Source organism: Eriocheir sinensis, chromosome 41 (genome assembly GCF_024679095.1).
Source record: "Eriocheir sinensis breed Jianghai 21 chromosome 41, ASM2467909v1, whole genome shotgun sequence".
NCBI classification, from domain to species: Eukaryota; Metazoa; Arthropoda; class Malacostraca; order Decapoda; family Varunidae; genus Eriocheir; species Eriocheir sinensis.
In genome coordinates, this window is record NC_066549.1 from 6,596,839 (window position 1) to 6,618,861 (window position 22,023).

The following is a 22,023-nucleotide window of genomic DNA, read 5'->3' on the forward strand; positions in this document are numbered from 1 at the left end:
CAACTGGACAGCGACTGAGGTCAGCTGACAAACGAAAGACGTCAGCCGACAAGCGACTGAGGTTAGCTGACAAGGATAACTGACAGTCGACTAAAATTGCCTGGCATGACATGGCAAACAGAATAAAAATAAAAGTATGCATGAGACAAATATGTAGGAAGCATATTGAAGATAAGATTAAGGCAGAAAATAATGTTGTTGGCAAGGTCTTTATTACTCTCCCTCTCTTTGCAACATTGTGGCAATTATGGTAGATAGCTGTACGTTTTTTTATCACACTGAAGTAGGAAGCTCAAGGGATAAAGAAAAGGAGGAAACAAAAAAGTCCGCTGGTGCTGCTCTTGCGAATAGTTGATAGAGTAGCCGAGTGTCAATATTATATGGAGTGGTGTCTTAATACTCCCCTCCTCTACGTCGGAGGACGAACGAAAGACAAAGGAAGGCAGTTTCAGAGTTTACAAGTGAAAGGAGCATTGTTCAAACAGGGCAGGGCAGGGCAGGATCATCACTTGCAGTAGGTGGCATCTGAGGTTTTCTCCTTGATCCACGTCAGGAACTTGGACACCCTGGCGTAGACGCCGGGATTACCAGGATCAGCACACTTACCGGTGCCGAAAGAGGTTACTCCGACCTGCACGAGCTTGGCACCCTCCTTGACGTAAAGCGGTCCTCCGGAGTCCCCTTGGCAGGTGTCCTTGCTGCCGTCCTTGTAACCGGCGCATACCATATTCGGGGTGACGTCGTGGTTCCAGCACATCGGGTCTAGAATGGGCAGATCCACTTCCTGAAGCTTATCAGGCTGCGACCCGGCTTCCTTTAGATTTCCCCAGCCGGTGGCAATGCCTTTAACCCCCGCGTAGGTCTTAGAGTCGTCCTTGGGCAGACACACGGCGCGCAGCTCCTTGTTCTTGCTGAGGTCGAGTGTTTCCTCCAGCAGCAGCAGAGCAATGTCGCTGTCACCATTCTGTTTGTTATACTTCTCATTAAGGATTACCTTCTTCACGTTGACCAGCCGCGTCACCCCCTTCACGTCATCACTCGTGCTCGACATATCGTGATCGGCCACGCCCACTACCAGGCCCTCGTCGGACTCACGTTCACCTGCTTGATTGAAGAAGCAATGGGCGGCGGTAATTGCGTACTTGTTGTTGATGATTGTGCCGCCGCACCAGTATGATGACTCCCCTTTCTTCTTGAGACCCACGTGCCACGGGTACTTGTGCGCGGGGCTCACGGTGGCTCCATTCACAATGCGAGTCAGGTTGGGCACACCGCACTCACATGATCCGGTGCTTCCGCCAGACCCACCAGAGCCGCCAGAGCCACCCGAACCACCTGAACCGCCCGTTGTGTCCTTGGTGGTGTCGGTAGGTATTTCAGTATTAAAAGTCTCCGCCTCCCAGTCGGTGATTTTCAGGCTACGCACGGTGCAGGGCAAGGCCACCAACACCTGAAAGGAGGAAAGAATACCTGTGTGAGACTCACCTGTGTGTGTGTGTGTGTGTGTGTGTGTGTGTGTGTGTGTGTGTGAGTGTGTGTGTGTATACGTGTTTTTTTTTTGTGTGTGTGTGTGTGTGTGTGTGTGTGTGTGTGTGTGTGTGTGTGTGTGTGTGTGTGTGTGTGTTTCATTAACGTAAACGTCAATTTCAGTCCTTGAAGAAAGTCAGAGTATCGTTTCCTAACGATGTAACGATTCAGGACCATTGTTATGTTAAATGTATCTTGAATTTTCCATCAGCACAAATTATCCTATTTTTTTCCCTCGCTCTTTCTTTTAATAGAATAGTGTAGGTTGTGTGGAGTTCGTGTTTCTTATACAAGATGTGTTAAAAATATAAAAAGAAATTTACATAAATTGAGCACTAGTGTTAGAGAAGGAAAAGAACTCTTAGAAATTAAGGAAAATTTAATACATTTAGCATCAAGAAAGAAAGGGACAAGAGTTGATTCCCAAAGAGGGTTACTGATGAGTGAAGACAATGACACGGAGATATGAACAAAAATGTGATGAACTTAAGACCAAGGAGAAAGACGTAAATACGTTGACGAGTGGAAGAATCAATGGTAAAAGTTATACCCATTATATGTATCAAGCAGGAGAAGAGGAGTCGGTTCATGAAGATGGTAACTGATGCGGGGAGAAATTAACTTAGCAGCCATGTTGTTGGTTTAAGATGAAAGAAAATAGAGTATGGAACATGAAAGAACGGGGTGTGTAATGGAGTGGACGGTAAGAAAGTGTTCGTGCAGTCTCTGGGTTGAAAGATGTTAGGGTCAGATTAACTACAGTTGAACTTTAGAATGGGACGCTAGATGCAGTGTTGGACGAACTACCACCACCTCTATACTCACCAGCAGGCAGCAAGATACAGATAGGAGACCCATGGCTGTATACCTGTGGATGTCAAGTATAGCCAGTAGTCTCCCGCGATCCACTATTTATACCCTTAAAGTAGGGCAGGAGACGAGGAGGAGGAGGAGGCGTGTGTGCATGTGTGAATATGCGTGTGCTATGTGTGTATGATATGTGTATGTGTGTGAAGCGGAACTGGGGGGAGGGGGCTCATTTGAATGTTAAAAGGTGGGGAAAAAGATAAGTAGCAGGTGTCAAGCGAACATTAAGATATTCTAAAGACTCATTCACCTCTGTTCGTGTGTATATATATATAAACCGTATAATTATGAATAGTTATCTATAATTATCCATTCAGACTGAAGTACATTGCCCCGGCGCCCTTTCAAACCTTTCACTGCCATAAAATCTCTTATCTACTGAAGAAGGCCGTCAAAAGTCAATAGGCTGAGTACCTGTCATCATCTACCAGGGTAGGGTAGGACTTGGATTAAGTACAGGTTTTTATGTACTTGTACTTGTACTCGGAGTTTAAAAATTCAATTGTACAGTACTTGTACTTGTACATAGACCCAAAGTAATTGAAAAAACACCAAGTATACATTCAAGTACACACAAGTATATTGTATTTAATCAAAATTTATATACTGTATATGGATTCTAGTGAGCTTTGTGATGATACTATTGGGTAAATTCGTACATTGAGTTTTATGATATCGTAGTGTAGTAGTAGTAGTATGCTTCATTAATGCGTATGTACGAAAACTTTAACTTTCGTGCTTTATGAATCTGTGACGTGACATTTTGATCACATAAAGTACTTGTACTTAAGTACGTAATTGCACTTGGACCTAAGTACATAACAAGGTGACTGTACTTTTACTTGTACTTGAAAACTATCCAGGTATACTTGGACTTGGACTGAAGTACAGTCGTCAGTACTTGGACCCAACCCCGTTATCTATATATCTATTTATTTCGCAATCTGTCTTTATGCATTTTTATTTATATCTTCTTTGCCGTATCTATCTACCTGTCAGTGTCTCCATCTATCTATTTATAATGTATCTACCATCACCTCCTAGATGAGGGCGGTGGGAACAAGCGCGGTGAATGGATGCATGGATGGTAGAAGGAGGAAGAAAGGACAGGAGGAAGGACAAGGGAAGAGGCGCCCCTTGCGCCCCGCCGTCAAGATGACCTCAGGTGAGTATTTGAAATTCCTCCGAAAGCGTTTCCAGAACCACGTATTTTTGCGGTGGTCAAGAACAGTGGGTATTACCTTGTTTTTTTTTTTTAGTAAAGAAAGCTGTTTATTCCAGTAAGGAAAGCTCCTTAAAGGAAAAATAGAAGAAAAAAGTCCGCGAAGCCCTGCTACAGTAAAGAGAGGATAGCTGGAGTGACCCGAGGACCAAGGTTCGAGTCCCACCGAAACACGCGGACAGTTTTCAACGTTCGCTGAGTGGCGGAAGATTACCACATGCTGCCCAGATCTTCAGTCAACCCTAACTTCAGCGACTTTGTTTAAGTTGAGCACCGGGGGCAGCATAGGCCAATTAAGAGTCATACATCACGGCAGCCACGCCGCTAACGGGTTGGGGTCGTCGACGAGACCCCTCAGCCGAGCCTACCGGCGCTGTAGGCAGCACCTAAAATCATCACCAGCCTTCCTCTGCCTTACCCTTCTGCCTCGCTGAGGCACAAAAGGATATTTACCAGATGATCCTTCCTATTTCGCCGATACAGACTCATATCTACACGCTTCCCTACGTAATTAACTGGCCCGTGCTGCACCACTTGAAAGAAGTTGATGTTCTGGTTTACGATATAGAACGCCATGTGCTTAGAAAACAACAGAGGCGATACGATGGTAAGGAGGAGGTGGTGGTGGTGGTGGTGGTGGTGATGTGTATGAATATATGTGCGTGTGTAGGGTGAAGAGAGAGAGAGAGAGAGAGAGAGAGAGAGAGAGAGAGAGAGAGAGAGAGAGAGAGAGAGAGAGAGAGAGAGAGAGAGAGAGAGAGAGAGAGAGAGAGAGAGAGAGACTTGAATGTGAAAAAGAATGCAAAATAATTCTGAATGGTCAATGAGTTTAAGTACCTTGGATCAGTTATGTGTAAGCATGGTGGTACAGGGGAGAGATAAAAGAAAGGGCATTGCAAGGAAGAAGGGTGGTAGGGTCTTTGGGACGAATCATGAATGGCAGAAGTGTGAGCATGGAGGTAAAGAGGGATTTGAGGAATACAATAATAGTACCAACCCTCACATATGCAAGTGAAACGTGGGCCTGGAATGAAAGTCAGAGGTCTACAGTGCAGGCAGTGGAAATTAGTTATTTGAGGAGTGCTTGTGGAAGTTGTGGTGTGAGTAGAATGGATGGAATGAGTAATGAAAGTGTGTACGAGCGGTTTGAAATGTGTCACAGGGGTGAAGAGAAGAAGTGTGGAGTGGTGGAAGAAGTGAAGCGACAGACTTTAAAGTGGTTTGGCCACATGGAGTGAATGGAGGAGAGCAAGATGACCAGAAGGGTGTATATGTGAGTGAGATAGAGGGAGGGAATGCTAGAGGACGACCTCCAATGAAATGGAGAGATAGGGTGCAGGAGTACGTTAGGGAGAGGGGGAAAAGATCTTTGAGAAACTTTGAGCAGGCAAGGAAGGAGTGTCTGGATAGAGAAAGTTGGAAACTCTTCTGCCGTGGCCATCCCCTGGTGGGAGCTCCTAGGAGCAGGCATCGATGAAATGAATGATGATGTGTCCCCCAAACCCGATGAATAAAGAGGGACAACTGTATTGTAAAAAAAGATATTACTGTTTTATTATTACTCTTAGCCCATAGCACCAGTGGGCTTTCTTGGTAGGCCTGTCAGTCAACCCCATTCCATTAAGAGCTCCGGCAAGTATTTAGTAGTGGCACCATTCTTGCTTGGCTCGCTGCCACTCAGAATTCCCCTTGATTGTCTAAAGGGTTTTGCTTTAGTCTGGGTTGATAGGTGTTCTTCAGGGCAGTATGTGGATTGTCTTCGGCCACTCAGCGATGGCTGATAATTGTCAGCATGTTGCTGCGGATGTGACTTGAATCACCAAGGGTCACCAAGCCCACACGCTGACTACTCAGCCACCACCTCCCAGTACACTGTACAACAATTTACCACTCACAGAAAACATCAAACAATGCAGCACGAGGAAACAAACACCATTTCAACTGTGCCAAAGCATCATTCAAAAGTTTGGAAGTCTCAGTGATTTAGCACCTTATTTTTGCTGAATTAATCCCTGTACTGGATATTCACATTACGAATTTGCATATATATTTTATTGAGAAATTAATTCATATAATTTGCAATAATATGGAATGTTTATCGGTAAAGTCACATGGAGGATAAAATATGCACAATATGCACTCATATGGATCTCTAAGTAATTACACACGACACAATCATGTTACAACAGAAGCAAGAACCACCATTAACAGTATAATCTGTTACTTTACACTAACGAATCCAGGTCACTTGGTGCATCACTTATTATCTCATTTTCTTTTGGACTGGACAGATATTAGCTCCTCCTGTTCCCAAGGCATGCCTGTGCACCACCTGATTCATTGTCTGCTTTGCTTGCTGTTTCTGTGCTTTGTCTTGGCCATGGAGACAGTCTCCTCATCTTGCTCCTCCTCCTCCTGATTGATCCTCTGTGTGGGGAGTTGTGTCCAAGATGACTGAGGCGTTGCTTTGTTACAGAGAAAACCATGCCATGTATGCCTATGTCTTTCATTACATTTAGACAGATGGAAACAAGGTGGAAGCCAACAAGGTGTCTCTCACACATAAATAGGTCTGTTAATTAACACAGCCTCCTCACCCCTTCCTTTCCTTTGCTAACATATCTTTTCATTTACTACCTTCCTCATCCCTTTCTTTCCTCTGCCTTTACTTTTTCTTACCTTCCCTTTTTTTCACTTCACTTCCTCAGCCCTTTCCTTCCCCTTCTCATCTCATCCCTTTACCACTTCCTCTAGCTGCCTTTCCTCTCCCCCTCTCTGCCCTTCCCTTCATCTCCCTTTCCTATGCCTTGTCTTCCTTTCCCTTCCCTCTCCTTCCTTTGCCATTCCCTTCCCTTCCCTTCCCTTCCCTTAGCCTGCTTGATCAATCACTTGGCTCATACTTCTTCTGTCTCACCAGTTTTCGGATCTCTGAAAAAAAAGTTTACTCATTACTTTGCATCCAAGAAATTCATGCATCTCACACCACAAACTTGTTCATAGGCTGCACGTTTGAGTTCAACCTTTGTTATTCTGAATTTGGATATTGATGATTTATATGACTTACAGGGAGTCGCTGTATGTGAGAAGTGTGCCTGACCCTACTTATTCTTAGTATTGTTTTTATTGTCATTATCATCATTATTATTATTATTATTATTATTATTATTATTATTATTATTATTATTATTATTATTATTATTATTATTATTACCTATTGTTATTAATCATTATTATTATTATTGTTATCATTATTATTATCATCATCATTCTCATTCTTGTTAATATCAGTGGTGGGCACCGCTAACCGAAAAGTTAGCTTTGCTAACTGGTTATCCACAAACTAAAGAGTTAGCTTCACTTACGCTAAACCGCGTAACTGATCAAAAAAAATTGTGGAAGCTAATGCTAGCCACTAGCTGCTAACTTTTTTATATGTATTTAGCTTCGGTTTAGTATTTTGGCTCTAAAACCCTTAAAAACAGACCTAGTGTCCTGAAATTTCAATATGTTGTAGCTTAGACATAGAGCTTTCCAGAAAGGTATAGCATGCCAAAATCGGATGATAAGGGTGTACACAAATAAACAAATTAAATTCAACATACACAATACAAGAACAAACCTGTATGAATTTTTTAGTGGACATAAAGTTAGCAGAGGAGGAACTACGTATAGCGGAAGCTAATTGGTCTGCTAACTGTTTCCAAATTTAGCGAAAGCGCTAATCAGCTAACGAAAAAGTTAACTTCGCTAATTAGCGGAACCGTGCCCACCACTACTGGTTTTTAAAGTATCACTTTTTATCTACATAATTACCATCGAGTTCAAACTAACTGCAACATCACATTTCATGAAGTTTACTCAAGTTAGTAAGCCCAGATTTTATTTATGGTTTTGACTTCTACTCCAATCACATCCACTCCCTCCCTCCCTTCCTCCTGTCCATCATGGAAGTATATTACTCACAAGGACCAAGGCACCACCCAGGAGGAGAGACTTCCACCTGAGGTCAAGCTCCACGGGGAAGCAGATCTCCATGATATTCCGGTCCCTACAGCAGCAGCCTGGAGCCCGGACCCACTCCAGGGCCCCTAGTGGTAGAGTCTCCTTTGTCTCCACCTGTCCAGGAGAGGCAGAGATGTGATTATGACAGTGAGATAATGTCTTGTTTGTCTCCGTCTGTCTCAGGAAGTAGGGATGAATAGGGATGAGGATAATTATGTGCCTCCGAGGAATAAATGGTGAAGATGAATGGTGATGATGAGGATGATGTCTCGTGTGTCTGGTGGTTTAGGGGAGGCAGTGATGATGATGTTGATATCTTCCACATCACTTCATCCTAGGAATTAATCATGACATTGAAGATTAGTGATGATAATGACAATGATATGACCATTTATGTGTTTCGGGCAAGCCGTGAGGATGACAATAGTAGTGATAATGGTGATGGTACTAATTAACCCGGTAGCAGCAACAGGCCAAATTTGTGCCATGATTTAAACCCCCCAAAATAGATGATACATAATCTGATCACAAATGCTTTGATATATATTAAGAAATGGTTTGTGTGAGGGGTGATTTTTTCTCATTTTTCTCGCTTGGGGGAACCATTAAGAAACATGATCCTCGCTGCTACCGGGTTAAAGTTAAAATTATATTGATAGCAATTATAGCCTGACAGCATTGCCAAATTGTCATACTTTGAGCATTGCATTCATCATTTTTAGGCTCCAAGACTGTCGCAAACACACAAATAACGATAGGAAATTAAAGTTATTGTAAAAACTGTTAAATATTGATGGGTTTCATTCTTTTCTGCTATAGTTATCGGTCAGAAACGCCAAACATGCAATGCGGTGTGTACGATAATTGGCAACGCTGAATAGCCATCTTTCCACCGCATATGATAAAAACATTATTGTCACCCGCACGGATAAAGTAAAACTATAGTGCTCAATATTGCCTTATACAAGAATGGGGAAGTCCTCCTTGTATATACCAATATGTACTTTGTTATTCCCGACACACCCGTAAAGCCACTCATTTATATGCTCCAAAGTTTGGCCTCTCAGACTCTCCATGTACAGTCACCCAAGAAAGTCAATCTCACCCCAGAATGAAGTATATCATGAAAACTTGCACCTTCACTAGTTATCATTTACTCTTTATTCTGTCATTCAATTTTAACCCGGTAGCAGCGATAGGCCAAAAATGTGGCTTTACAGTATACCAGCGACGGGCCAAATTCTTGCCTTGACATAAACCCCCCAAAATAGAGGATACATAAACTGATCACAAATGCATTAATACATATAATATAATGGTTGGCATGAGTGATGATTTTTTCTCATTACAGTAATTCGCTTAGAGGGGTCTTTAAGAAACATGAGCACCGCAGCTACTGGGTTAAAACCATGGATACTGGTCACAATCATAGCTAAAGTTCCTCCACTCATCCCCCATTCAATAAAGTCTCTCTCTTGCCTGCCTGTTCAACCACTTGTTCACAGCTTCCTCCTCATTCTCCTCCTCCTCTGGACCATTCATACTTGTCACACATTCCACTAACAGGCTCACATCTATCCACCTAAGCCACTGCCAGCTTCCACATCTCAATTCTTCTCATGTCTTTCTTCCATCTCTTAGCTACACACCACCTTCTCATCTTCCCCCCTGTGGACCATTTATTCATGTCAAATATTTCCCTCTCACAGCCTTGAGTTCCTGTTTCTGTGTCCTCAGCACCTCTCTCACATGACGTTACTCTTCCCTCTTCTTATAGCTGTTGGTTCCCCTCTTATTCCCAGCTCATTCAGAAATTTGTTTCAGCTATTTCTGCTTCACTAATTAGATGTTCTTTTATTTCTTATCTGTAGTCTTGCATTTCCTCCTCTACAAGGCTTTAGCAGTACACCATACATACAATCCACTGCACCTAAACCTCAAACAGTGTCCTACTACCCAACACAGGAAATTAATCCAAACTGAGAAAGGATTTTACCAGTGCCGGGGATTGAACCCACAACCGGCGAGATGGGGAAGACACTCCTTACCCAGGCGGCCAAAGAGATACCCTTCTTGCAGAGTGAGTTTGTGAGGCTTTCCCCTCAGGCGGGTCAGACGCTATATAGGCAACACCAGCAACAGACATAGAGAGTGGGGATATATCTGCTGTGAGAATTGCTACCATCTACTAACAGGCAATAGCAACTCTTCATCTTTTTCCTCCTCTACTACCTCCTCCTCCTCCTCCTTCCTTCCTCTCCCTCCACCTTTGTTTTTTCCTCCTTCCTCCCACCTGCTCCCCACACACACCCTGTCCCACATCACCTCCAATCCCATCCTCCCCTGGACTCACCCTGAAATTTGGCTTTTTGCAGCATGACGTAGACTCCTTGTGGACAACAAAGAGCAGGTCTCCTGAAGGGTTGTGGCCTGTGTACTTGGAACCGCTCCCCTGCACCACACCCACCACGTTGCCAGGGGGGAATGACACCTCCACATGCTGAAGGGAAGGAAAGGGAACATTGAAGGGGGTAAGATAATAAGATTTAGGGGAAGGTCAAATTATGAAAGACGTAGAGCTTTCTTTGCTATTAGATGCTTCCCTTTCAACCAGTGGGCTTCGAGTGACTGCTATAGCTGCTCATCCAGAGGGCTTTGGGAGCTGCTATAGCCATCCTTTGTTGTGATTTAAGTTTCTGTGCTGTAATTATTTTATCCAGTGGTTGATGGCAGTTCTTGTATAGTATATCACACCTCCTTCCAGCGATGGGCCAAATTTGTGGCTTTACTGTGTAGCAGCGACGGGCCAAATTTGTGCCATGATATAAACTCCCCAAAATAGATGATGCATAAACTGATCAGAAATGCGTTGATATATATTATGAAATGGTTGTTTGAGTGATGATTTTTTCTCATTTTTCTTGCTTAGAGGGGCCTTTAAGAAACATGATCCCCGCTGCTACCAGGCTAAAACTAGTCACAATAATGAATGATGAAATAAAATTGTTCCTGTGTCCGAGTGTGGAGAGGAAGGGAACACGCCAACAGCTCCATGACTTGTACCTCTATTCTTAACCTCAGTTGCCACGCTAAGGCAAGTAAGACCAAACTGAATAATAGTGACATAATAAAAGCCCCGTTTTCATGATAGCTATAAACATGATGGAAAAGGGAAAAGAGAATGAAGAGGAGGGTGAAAAAAGAGCAGTAATAACAACAAAAAAAACAGGCAGCACACATCCCAACCCCATCCAGCACCCAACTCTCTGCCCCTCTTTGTCCTCCTCCCCCAGTCAGCCAGTCAATGCACACTCCTCACCCACCGTTGCCAGATTATCATACTCAAAGCCTTGTATTTACCGGTTTCTGAGCCATAACTATTGCCAAAAAACATCAATAATTAACCGTTTTAACGATAACTATATATGAAGGCAGTTATTGCGGTCGAGGAGGCAGTTTTGGGGTCGGAAATCGGCAAACATAGGATGCTGAGTACGACAGTCTGGTAACGTTGCCCTCACCAGGAAGTATGGCGAGAGGATGGACTCCTTCTTGGTGGTGGAGGTGAGCTGCAGCACGTCCAGGTTGGCGTTGTTCTGCACACGGTATATCGCAGTCCCCTTGGTGTCCTTCAGCGGTCGTGTTGTGTAGAGCACGTCCACACTCCGCTTGATGTAGAACTTTCGCCCTACGACAGATAATAGACACTGACATATTTACATGCACAGAACTCATTATAGATGGATGGCAAAAATGAGAGCAGCAACCCAGAAATTGTATGAGCCAGGTGTTTCCTCGAGGGATGCTGAACAGTTAGCTTATAGAGGCCGCACTCTTCCCTCGTCACCTGTTTCATCTCTTATAATAATAATAAGAAGAAGAAGAAGAATAAGAATAAGAATAATAATAATAAGAAGAAGAAGAAGAAGAAGAAGAAGAAGAAGAAGAAGAAGAAGAAGAAGAAGAAGACAGAGGACAGAGGACAAGATGGAGAGATGAGATTAGAGCATTTGCTGGAGCAGAATGGAGTACACTAATATCAAACAGAGAGGTGGAGAATTTCAGGAAAGGCCTCGTCTTCAAGATGATAATAATGACTTGTACACAGGGCCAGTTTTAAGTACAAGGAAGACCTGAAACATTTTGTCTGCTGAGGCTCCAAATATTTAGAGTTCCCCCCGAATGAGGAACCCATTGATATGTGACACTGAAAGATAATCTAATTACCCTATGTAAGTACAAGAGTGGGTACAGGAAGCCTCAAAGTATAATTCTATTTAGGATTCCCAGAAGTCTAGAAATGGCACTACTTATACTTACAGACACTAAGGCAAGAATGCTGGGTAATATGGCAGGTTTGAGGTGTGACTTATATAAAGACTCTAGATTTTGAGGTCATGGAAAAAAAATACATAAAATCTTTCATTCTGAATTCCGCAGGTCAGAAATTCATTCAAATTCATACAATCATAAAATTGCAATCACCCCAAAAATCTAGATGTCAATGAAAAAGAATATAAGATATAGGAGGTTGAAGAGGTATTTAGAATGTAATGTATTATAACAAGAGTGTGGAGAGCAGAAGTGACCTGTTTGTGAGTAAATATTATGTAGAGCGACCATGTCCACAGTGTGAGGAAGAGAGGAAGGGGTGAGACAGAGACAGTGAAGAATTAAATGTAGGAAAGGTGCCTGCCATATATGTTATAACAGCAGGAATGTTGAAATATTGAGGAGGCATCTTGTTTATGTTTCATTTATTGATACATAATACTACGTTGAATGTCTCACTTCAGTCCTTTTGGTCACACTCCTACCTCATCATCTTACTGCTCAGTTGTTAAGAAGTGCACGTCTGCTAATATCACAACTAATGCATTTTGATACCTAGTTTCCACCTTGAGGGTTTGCATTATGCTGTGGACAGTTTAAATATTCCAGGTGAGATCTCTAAAAAAGTCTCAGTATTTGCATTAACCATATGCTACTTAATAACTAGCAAGTGGTCATTCACTAGCCTATTCATATTACAGAGGGACCTGACAACTACTGAGAAGGCTACTGAATCCCTGCCAGCTGTAAGTACATGGAAACCTGGGAGTTAGTTATTTAAATACCACTTGTCATCAGCAATTAGGCATCAACCTGAGTGCTTCTAAACTATTCGCTCCTAGCAGCAGCACCCACCTTTCTTGTAAATTGACAGGCTGCTCACGTTGTTCAGGTGTTCCAATCCCGGGGGAAACAGCTGGGCTGGTCCCGGCACCCACGACCACCACCCGGGGGGAAAACTGTAGCTTTGTGTTGAGCCTGTTTCAGTAAAGCACCTTGGATTATTGCTGGATTATTGGTGAGGTTTGATTAATTTCATAGTTTAGTTTTATATAACATTGGGTTATTTTCTTTAAATAAGTAAATTTATCCCTGCTTATTACATTTTCAGTATCCATAATGTGTTTACTTTGCATAAGTGTTAATATTATGAATTTAATCCATGGACACTAGTTCATATATATCAGCTTTGGGAGGCATGGAAATAGGAGGCTAAGAACATCTGAGGTGAGCCAGGTGTGGACAGAAGCCCAAGGTGAGTAGATTACCAGGAACTACTGCTGAAGATCAGAGTGAACAGACAGTTAAATTATAGTGATATAGATCCAGACCTTAAGAACTGTTAATACTACCAAATACAAGTCTACAACAAACAGCTCACCAAACTGCATTCACTACCAGTGGGTAATAATCTCTAAATACCACAGGCCAGTGGGTAGGATGGAGTACTAAAGGGTTTGCATTATGCTGCTGACAGTTTAAATATTCCAGGGGAGATCTCTAAAAAAGTCTCAGTATTTGCATTAACCATATGCTACTTAATAACTAGCAAGTGGTCATTCACTAGCCTGTTCATTTTACAGAGGGACCTGACAACTACTGAGGAGGCTACTTCATCCCTGCCAGCTGTAAGTACATGGGATTGTTAAGCCCAAATAATTATTCTGTGTGAAGCTCTAACCATTCGAAGGATGACCTGGGCAATATAGTGGTTAGTTGCACAACTGTAGCTGCAGTATGAGCCTAATAGAACATTCCAAGGGGTACAGAATCTGTGCTTGAGGAATGCTATTAACTTGTTTGATTGTCTAATACAAGTCATGTTTGTGTGTGTGTGTGTGTGTGTGTGTGTGTGTGTGTGTGCTTGTGTTTAACCCGTCTGCTGCGATTGGCATGGATTTGGGTTTCATTGGAAGCCTGGTAACATATACTCCCAGGTCTTTCTCTGCCTCCATGATGGATAGTGGAGTGTTTCCCATGTGGTATTGGTATGCTGGATATCCCCTCCCAAGGTGCATGACTTTACATTTTTCTTCATTGAATTGTAGCAGCCACTTTTTTTTTTGTTCCATTCCTGTACCTTGGTGATGTTTTCTTGTAGGAAATCCACAGTCAAGGGGTTAGTGAATAACTTGAGTCTATATTCTCAAACATTTTGTCACTTAAATAAACTTATTTGAAAAGGCTCTTTTAGAAGTTATGGTGATTTTCAGGAGCAGTTTTATGAACTTAATAATAGTTTTACAAGGCACCATGAACATAAGGAATGCCCAGAAAAGAAACTGACTAAACCTACTGTGACCTTCATAGTGAGAGTCTGAAGTGTTTGAGGATACAGTTCATGTTCACTCATTTCACATTAACTTCTGCCCCAGTCATTTAACCCAGTAGCAGCGGGGGATCATGATTCTTAATGGTCCCTCTAAGCGAGAAAAATGAGAAAAAATCACCCCTCACACAAACCATTTCATAATATATATCAAAGCATTTGTGATCAGTTTATGTATCATCTATTTTTGGGAGTTAAAATCATGGCACAAATTTGGCCTGTTGCTGCTACACGGTAAAGCCACAAATTTGGCCCGTCATTGCTACTGGGTTAAGTGAAATATGGTGCCTTTGGTTGCCTCATCATACTTTGCAATCGGGTATCACAGTAAAAATTTATCAACCCAAATAGATACATACTAGCATCTGACCCACATCTGTTCAGATTAGTGAATTTTTTAGTGTTGAATTGAAGCCCAGAACACTAAATGTGAGCATACTTTGTGAATGATATTGGATCACAGCTTTCTGCCCCGAAGAACTTGGATTAGTATGATTTCCAGACTAGTGGAACTTGGTTTAACGGATTTTTACTGAGATTCAAGACCATTTATGAATACTGAGGTTTGATGGAGCAACAGCTTGACAATGGTTCATGACATCTACTCTAGGGCAAAATCTACAAAAAATCCATCTTTACTTATGGGCATGTAAGGATGGATTTCCTGTATATCTTCATCCTCATGTAGAAGCACACTCACCAGGGCTGGCAAGAGAAGTCTGGCCAGGAGGGGCTGGAGCGGTGTGAGTAGTGGTTAGGTTGGCGGTGTGCCCTAGGTAGAGAGGAGAGGAAGGAAAAGGGTAATGAGAGGAGGGATAAAAGTGGAGGGGAGGTGCAGCTGAGGGGTGAGGGGAAGGATGCATGCCTGTCGGGGTGGAAGAGGTTGTGAAGAATAGAATGTCAGATGAAATAACTAAAGGCCTGTGCAGTCTGTGGCTACCTTGTGCTCTACCTCTTTGAAACAATAACAATGGACTTAGAAAATCCAAGCCACCTAACTCTATAATTAAAGAGGCTTGCCGCCCTGGCCCCTCCCCAAGGTAAAACGTATACGAAAATGCATTATAATAATAATTCTTTCACGTGCTAAATTACTACGAATATTGGTTTGGAGTGGTTATTCTTAAGTTTTGCCTAATCTATATTAAATGATTGATACAGAATTTCATATAGTACATATCTGACATATGAGAGAGGTGATGTATTGGGGGTGATGTGACAATTCTTCAAAGTGGTTTACACCCCACCCAAACGGACTCCATATTTGTGTCAGCCTATACCACTACTAGAGCTGCTGCTACTGTTAGAAGTTATATTCTTGCTACTACTGCAAAAACTACAACTAATTCATCAATTGTTACTACTACTACTTCTACTACCACAACTATTACTACTACAATGACCCCCGCTCCTATTGCATACCAGCGGCTGGGTTGTCTAGAGGCACATCCCACGCAGGCTCGATAGCGGAATAACGTGGCGGCGGGTCTTCCCGGTGCAACAGTGGCGCCGTCTCTGAGGTGGTGGTGGTGGTGGAGCTGAAGTTCATGGGACTGGGGGCAGGGCGACGGGGAGGGGTGTTGGTGGCGGTGGTGAGGTCTGCCTTGTTAGAGGCCATGATGCAGGTGCTGGAAATGGAGGGCAGGTTACTTTGTTATTACTAACATTATTAACTGAGGTAGGATCCAGACGGTATTCAAAGAGCACAGGCTGCGTCTCCAGGCACCTCACCGAACTTCATCATGTTAATGTTTGTTGTAACTTTAATATGCCCCAGCGCTGGGTTGGTAGTGTGTGGGTGAGTTACCTGGAGCCTGTGCTGTACTAATACCAGCTGGGTTGTCTCAATCTTTTTTTAGTATGGCCATTATTATTATTATCATTATCATCATTATTATAATAATTCCTGAAAGCAAGGACACTCACAAACAATCACATAATGGAGATGAAAGTTTTTCCTTCAGAGTCGGACCCTCCATAGAGAGCTTTCACATGCCATTTAGTGACCCTGAAGAATGCTCCTGCCTGATATCCATAAGGGTCACTAATTAAAAGACAGGTTCAAAATATTACCTGTCTCTATGTGACCCTCCCTATGAATGGGCTCCACTCCCGGCAACATCAAAATTTTGCTACTTAGGGGAGTCTTATTGTTCAAATGGCAGCAGTTGCTCCAGTTAATGAGCGTAGAGCGTAAGTGGGGTTGAAGCACACTTTCAACTTCATGTCTATCATGAAGTGCAAAATTTTCTATGCCCCCACACGAGACCATGTGCCTCCCTTCAACTAGCACTGAGATGAATGGCTGTGAGTTATATGATGGTACCCATGGCTCTGGTACCAGGAACACCAACAGCCGTCTCCTGAATTTTGCAAGATCCAGAGGGTTGAGAGTTGCAGGTTCTTGATTTCAGCAACCAGAATGACATAGCTGGACTTGGTATAGCAATGATGGAGGGGTAGCTAAGGAGACTGACCACATCCTTGTAAGCACTTGATGGAACAACCTTCAGAATTACAGGGTTTTCCAGAGTGCCAAGTTCCTTATAACTGATTTTAGACTTCTTGCTACCTTGAAGCTTCCTGTCAGGTCAAGTAGAGTCTCTAGATGTAATCATACCGTGTTTCATCTTGAGAAATTGAAAGACTTGGCGTTTTCTCATGTGTGTGCAGTGACTCTCTCAAGTCAGTTTAATGTACTCAGCACCGTTGAGGACCCTGTAGAACTATGAAACTTTCCAAAGCAGTGTATTGGAGAGTGCTGAAGGTCAAGGAATGGGTTTGCTTCAGGGGAGATGGTGGAGAATCTGAAAATGGGCCATGATGCCAGGCATGCTGGGACTTTGAGACTCTGTCACAAAGGACCAAAGTTCTGAGGAAAGACGTACAAAGAGAGGCATGTAAGGAGTCTTTCCTTTTTTTTTTTTTTTTTACAGCAAGAAAGGCAGCTCAAGGACAAAAATAAAAATAAAAACAATTAAAAAAAACTACACACTGCTCCAACAAAAGGAAAAAGAGGGAACGTGCCCCAGAGTGTAGCCCCACTGATTGATCAATTGGTTATTGTTATATCATAAGTATTACTCTCATAAAAGATATTCCTTTTGTTTTTATTATTTTTATTAAAATTATTATTATTATTATTATTATTATTATTATTATTATTATTATTATTATTATTATTGTGATGTTTACGTATATAATTGACTGATTATCTTCTATGCTCATTGATAAAAATCTTAATGCTCTTATTTTCATGATGAATTGCATTTTTTTAAGGTTTTACAGAACACACACACACACACACACACACACACACACACGTTTGGGTTTTCCTTGGAATTAGCATTTGTAGCGGAAACTTTCTTAAATACTCACATCCGGTGACTTGTTTGCACACTTCTTCAAACCGCTCAGACCTCAAGGAAAATGAATATGTGGAAACCGTATTTACTGACCCACTTGAGGATGAAAATTTTCTTGTTACTGGCGGGGATCGAACTGGTTTGTCTATGTAATGTTGCACTTATATGTTATACAAGTGCTTGATGGGTTATGAATATCTTTGTAAAGCAGGCTGTATGTGTATTATTCTATCATTATTAATAATGGTAGCTTTACACAAAGAACAAGATGGCGAAATGTGGATAACTGATTAAAGGAAAACACAACCAGGGGGCTATGGATTCTTTAGATAACCTTCTTTAGTTGGCAACGTTACAGTAACCCGCCAGAAAGGATTTCGAGGTGACCACATCCACGGCAATAAAAAAAAGTAGCCGACTACAGTATACCAGCCGTATAGCCGTATTGTCGATGCAGGACCAGCAATAGCGGCGTTCACTGGTTCCCTGTCTAACGTCTGCGCATGCGCTGCAGACGACACCACGGACAGAAACAGTGGCGGGCGGGAAATGTGTTTGTTTCTCAAATTCTTGATATTTACCATTGCAGATCAAATTAACGTGTGTGAAAAGTTTCGTGAACATATGAAGGCTGTAATGTGTTATTTAGAGAGTAAAAAATATCACCCAGGCTCCAAAACAGGACGGAAGCGAGCAGTGGCTAAGCAAGCTACCATCAACAAACCAGCAAAGTTGATGGTAAGTTTATATTTATTTGCAGTACAACACTTGAATTCTGGAACGCGAGAATCTGAATGCCCATATACCAAGGTCAGTCTAAGATATGAACAGTTTTAAGACATTTTCCTCCAAAATAATTATTGTATATTAAAGGAATAGTACCTGAAGGAGGTATATCAAAGTCAGCTAGTAAGTCCGTTTGGGCGGGGCCCGCTCAGGGAACCCACCTGCCATAGTGCCACCAAACTTAATCTTATTATCGGAGTCCCCTCCGCCTCCGTCACACTAAAAATAAGTTATTTCTCCCCCCTGTGGAGCACACAAGAGCGAGTTAGAGTAGTTGCCATCATATGGATGGAGCTTAGGGAGGATATGTGACAAGGAGTTCTTCATTGCTGACAACTTCGAAGACAAACGTTCTCACTTGTTATGGAAGTTTTACAATTCATAGCTTATTCTAGAAAGCATCACGTTCACGGCACTATAGAGCCTTGTTCAATGCATACAGAATATATAATACATAAATTCAAATAGTCAATAGCTGATGGGAATGTTGTGGCAGAGCTGTGAAGACTCGGGCCTCACCCAAATGGACTTAATATCTGAGTCTGACTATAGTAAAGTCAGCTTTTTTGGCGTGTGTGCAAGTTCAGTGTGTACACTGTGCAGCGGTACAACAGCCGAGTCATTGTTGATCGGCATGACACACTGCCTGGTGAGCCGCGCGTTATACTGCACATACATGCATGCACTCGTCACCGACATACATACATACATATATAATATATAATATATATATATATATATATATATATATATATATATATATATATATATATATATATATATTCCGTGGCCTTCAGTAGGTTCAGTTCGTCCTCGGCCGTGGAGGTTGGAAGTCTGTGATAGTCGTCATCACTCACACAGGAACAGAAGAGTTGACGTGAAGCACCGAGCTACACAGTTAACGTATCATAATGTTCTCGCGGTCTCAGCCACGCCTAAAGAGAAGGATGAATAGTCCAGTTGCCGTTGTGGTGCTTCCCACTGGGCACGCACCTTGTGTCTTTAGATCACGTTAAGATCTATATAGATCTTGGATCACGTATCACGTAATTTGCCTCGTCGTCTTGTGCTGTATCAGCAGTGCTGTTCCTCTTCCCTCAAGGTCGCTAAGGCTGGTGAAATAAATATAAACTTTCAAGTGTTTCCTTTTGTTTTTCTCATAAGTTGCTGTTGCGCATGAAATGGAAAAAATAGGAAGACGTGAAATCAATTACATTAATCGATTAATAAAACTTAGGATAAAGCATTATAAGCACCATTATTATTATTATTATTATTATTATTATTATATTATCATCATCATCATCATTAGCATCTTAAAGAAAATTATCAATAGCTTTATGATTTTGTAGGCCAGTTTGATTTATTCCGTATAGTAGCAGCAAAGTAACATACATGTATATGTATAGAATCTATGACGTCATGCACGAGACCGCAGTCGATTTCAAAGGTTACATTGATTAGATAGCGATTTGCGGCCGTTTGTCCAGGCGCGGGTAACAGCGCGCTGCTTGTTTATTTTTCATCTCGCCGAATAAACTTGTCAGTAGGTCGGCATTTAAGTGGCGTCGAGTGGAAGGAAGGAAAACAATACTATTAAAATTGATTGCTTCATTAAATGCGTTTTTTGCGCTATCGTTTCAGTTCGCTGTTCCGAAGGATAGCGAGGAGTGAAGAGAAAACGTTAAATAATTCCTTTATTGCTGCTTCCATTTTTGCACTTGGTATTTTTATCTATAGTTCATTTGAGTATTTTGAGGACACATTTGTTGTGCAAATAATAGCCATAATATGGCTATGACAGGTGGATTGGTATTAACGTGCCAGTATCTTTTCCTACCAACCTTCAAACTTCCCGGAAAATCATAGGAAAGTGTGTGGAGATGAGAGAAAAAAAAACGTACTAAACAGCCATGAAATACGGGTGCTGCGCGGCTGAGAGCGGCGGAGTAATCCACAGCCTCCTGTGGCAGCCGAAACTTGTGTCCCACCACCTACTTTGCCGGCCCAGACCAGGAATCTTTGTATGACTACAGTGCATCCCTGTCGGAAATCGGTTTTTTTGGGTGAGGGAGCATATTTAAACTACTCCAACCGAACTTTGCATAACCTAACCTAACGGGGGTGACCCCCCTCCTAACCCCACGTGTGTGTGTGTGTGTGTGTGTGTGTGTGTGTGTGTGTGTGCAACCTCTTAACGAGGGGCTCCGCACCCCTCGACCCCACTGTATTTTCACATCTCAACGCAAGGAGAATAACATTGTTATTATTCGTACAACAATGACGCTTCAGAACACTCAAATGAACTAAAACGTAAAGCTATCAAATGGAAGAATAAAAAAAAAAATGGAATAATAGAAAGCTCGGTGGGTAAGCAACCTCACGCCACTCCAAACACCAATAACGCTTTCATGCCTCTTCTGGAGTTAAGGCCTTGGCAGCACCCGGGGCATACCTTTGGCCTTGGCAGCACCCAGCCAGCCACCAATCATACATGGCTGGTGTGTTGGCACCCAAACACTTGATATATAGAGAAAATAACAGATAACGCAGCCCATCTGAATACCGTTTGTGATACGTATCCGTGCTCATCAAGAGGTTTCATTAACACACACACACACACACACACACACACACACACACACACACACACACCGGTATAAACAATGAAAATCACAAATGTATATATACAGAAATAAACAAACATACATTCACATTTACACTGCCTCTATCATCACCAGTGCAGGGCAGTGTGCAGGATAGAGAAAATACCAGGGCAAGGAAAGGACTTACAATATACATTAACGTGAAAAAAAGCTAGAGAAAACAAGAGAAAAAGCAATCTAAAGCAGCGCTACCTTGAAAACCAGTGTGCTCGCGGGACCGATGGAGGGTGGAGTGAAGGAGGAGGCGACGAGGTGTGCGAGCGAGTCCGTGGATGTTTGTTTGTGGACACTGGGCAACCCTCCTCCTCTATGACCCTGCCTCCGTCTGTCGGCCTTGCTCTGTCCCCTCCGTCTGCCTGCGTCTGCTCACACCACCTCTCTGAACTACACTGAATCACACACACACACACACACACACACAGGGCTGCCGCTTCCAATAGTCACTCTCACTCACAAAACAAGCGCTTCAATGCACGTGACTTCATGCATCTTCCTCCGTCCCTTCCCCGGCCCATGTATCCACCTCTACCCCTTCATCACCATTCCCTGCCCCCACCTCCTTCTCTCTCCATCTCCACTCTTGTCATCACTCCCCTCCCCCCGTCTCACCACCACCTCCTCCACCTCGTTTCCTCTGCACTTGCCACTCCTACCTCTCCCTAACCCTCCCCACTTCGTTCCTTCCTCCACTCCACTCCACTCCACCCCAACCGCTTCCCCATCCTCATTATCACCACCACCACCACCACTACGGAATCTCTTTCACCACCATTACGCAATCTCTTTCACCACCACCACTACCCACTACCATAACCCTATCACCACCACGAACATCAACCCTCCCATCTCCATCCCTTCCACCACCACCACCATTACCACCACCACTATAAAATACTTGATGCGAAACTACTCAAGGTCGTTTCGTTC

At 42.7% G+C, this 22,023-nt stretch overlaps 1 protein-coding gene across 2 annotated transcripts; it reads right to left on the reverse strand.

Moving 5' to 3' along the window:
- Positions 1-193: 193 nt before the first annotated feature.
- Positions 194-21,658, reverse strand: LOC127009571 (uncharacterized). Of its 2 annotated transcripts, XM_050882777.1 has the most exons (8): positions 21,289-21,658; positions 15,702-15,907; positions 14,980-15,051; positions 12,806-12,928; positions 11,140-11,306; positions 9,972-10,118; positions 7,580-7,732; positions 194-1,450 (listed from the first exon to the last, which is right to left on the reverse strand). In XM_050882777.1, the coding sequence occupies exons 2-8, from the start codon at positions 15,895-15,897 to the stop codon at positions 506-508; spliced, it is 1,803 nt and encodes a 600-aa protein (XP_050738734.1). In that variant the 5' UTR covers positions 15,898-15,907; positions 21,289-21,658; the 3' UTR covers positions 194-505. The 2 variants fall into 2 exon arrangements, with proteins under 2 accessions (XP_050738734.1, XP_050738736.1); XM_050882779.1 differs by lacking the exon at positions 14,980-15,051.
- Positions 21,659-22,023: the final 365 nt, after the last annotated feature.

What these genes read in the sequence shown, in the direction of transcription:
- LOC127009571 (XM_050882777.1), bottom strand. Translation starts at nt 15,897, where the DNA reads ATGGCCTCTAACAAGGCAGACCTCACCACCGCCACCAACACCCCTCCC. An exon ending in GACTTCTCTTGCCAGCCCTG is followed by an intron (nt 12,929 to 14,979) that starts GTGAGTGTGCTT and finishes TTACTGAAACAG; the next exon opens with GCTCAACACAAAGCTACAGT. An exon ending in TCCTCTCGCCATACTTCCTG is followed by an intron (nt 10,119 to 11,139) that starts GTGAGGGCAACG and finishes CCTTCCCTTCAG; the next exon opens with CATGTGGAGGTGTCATTCCC.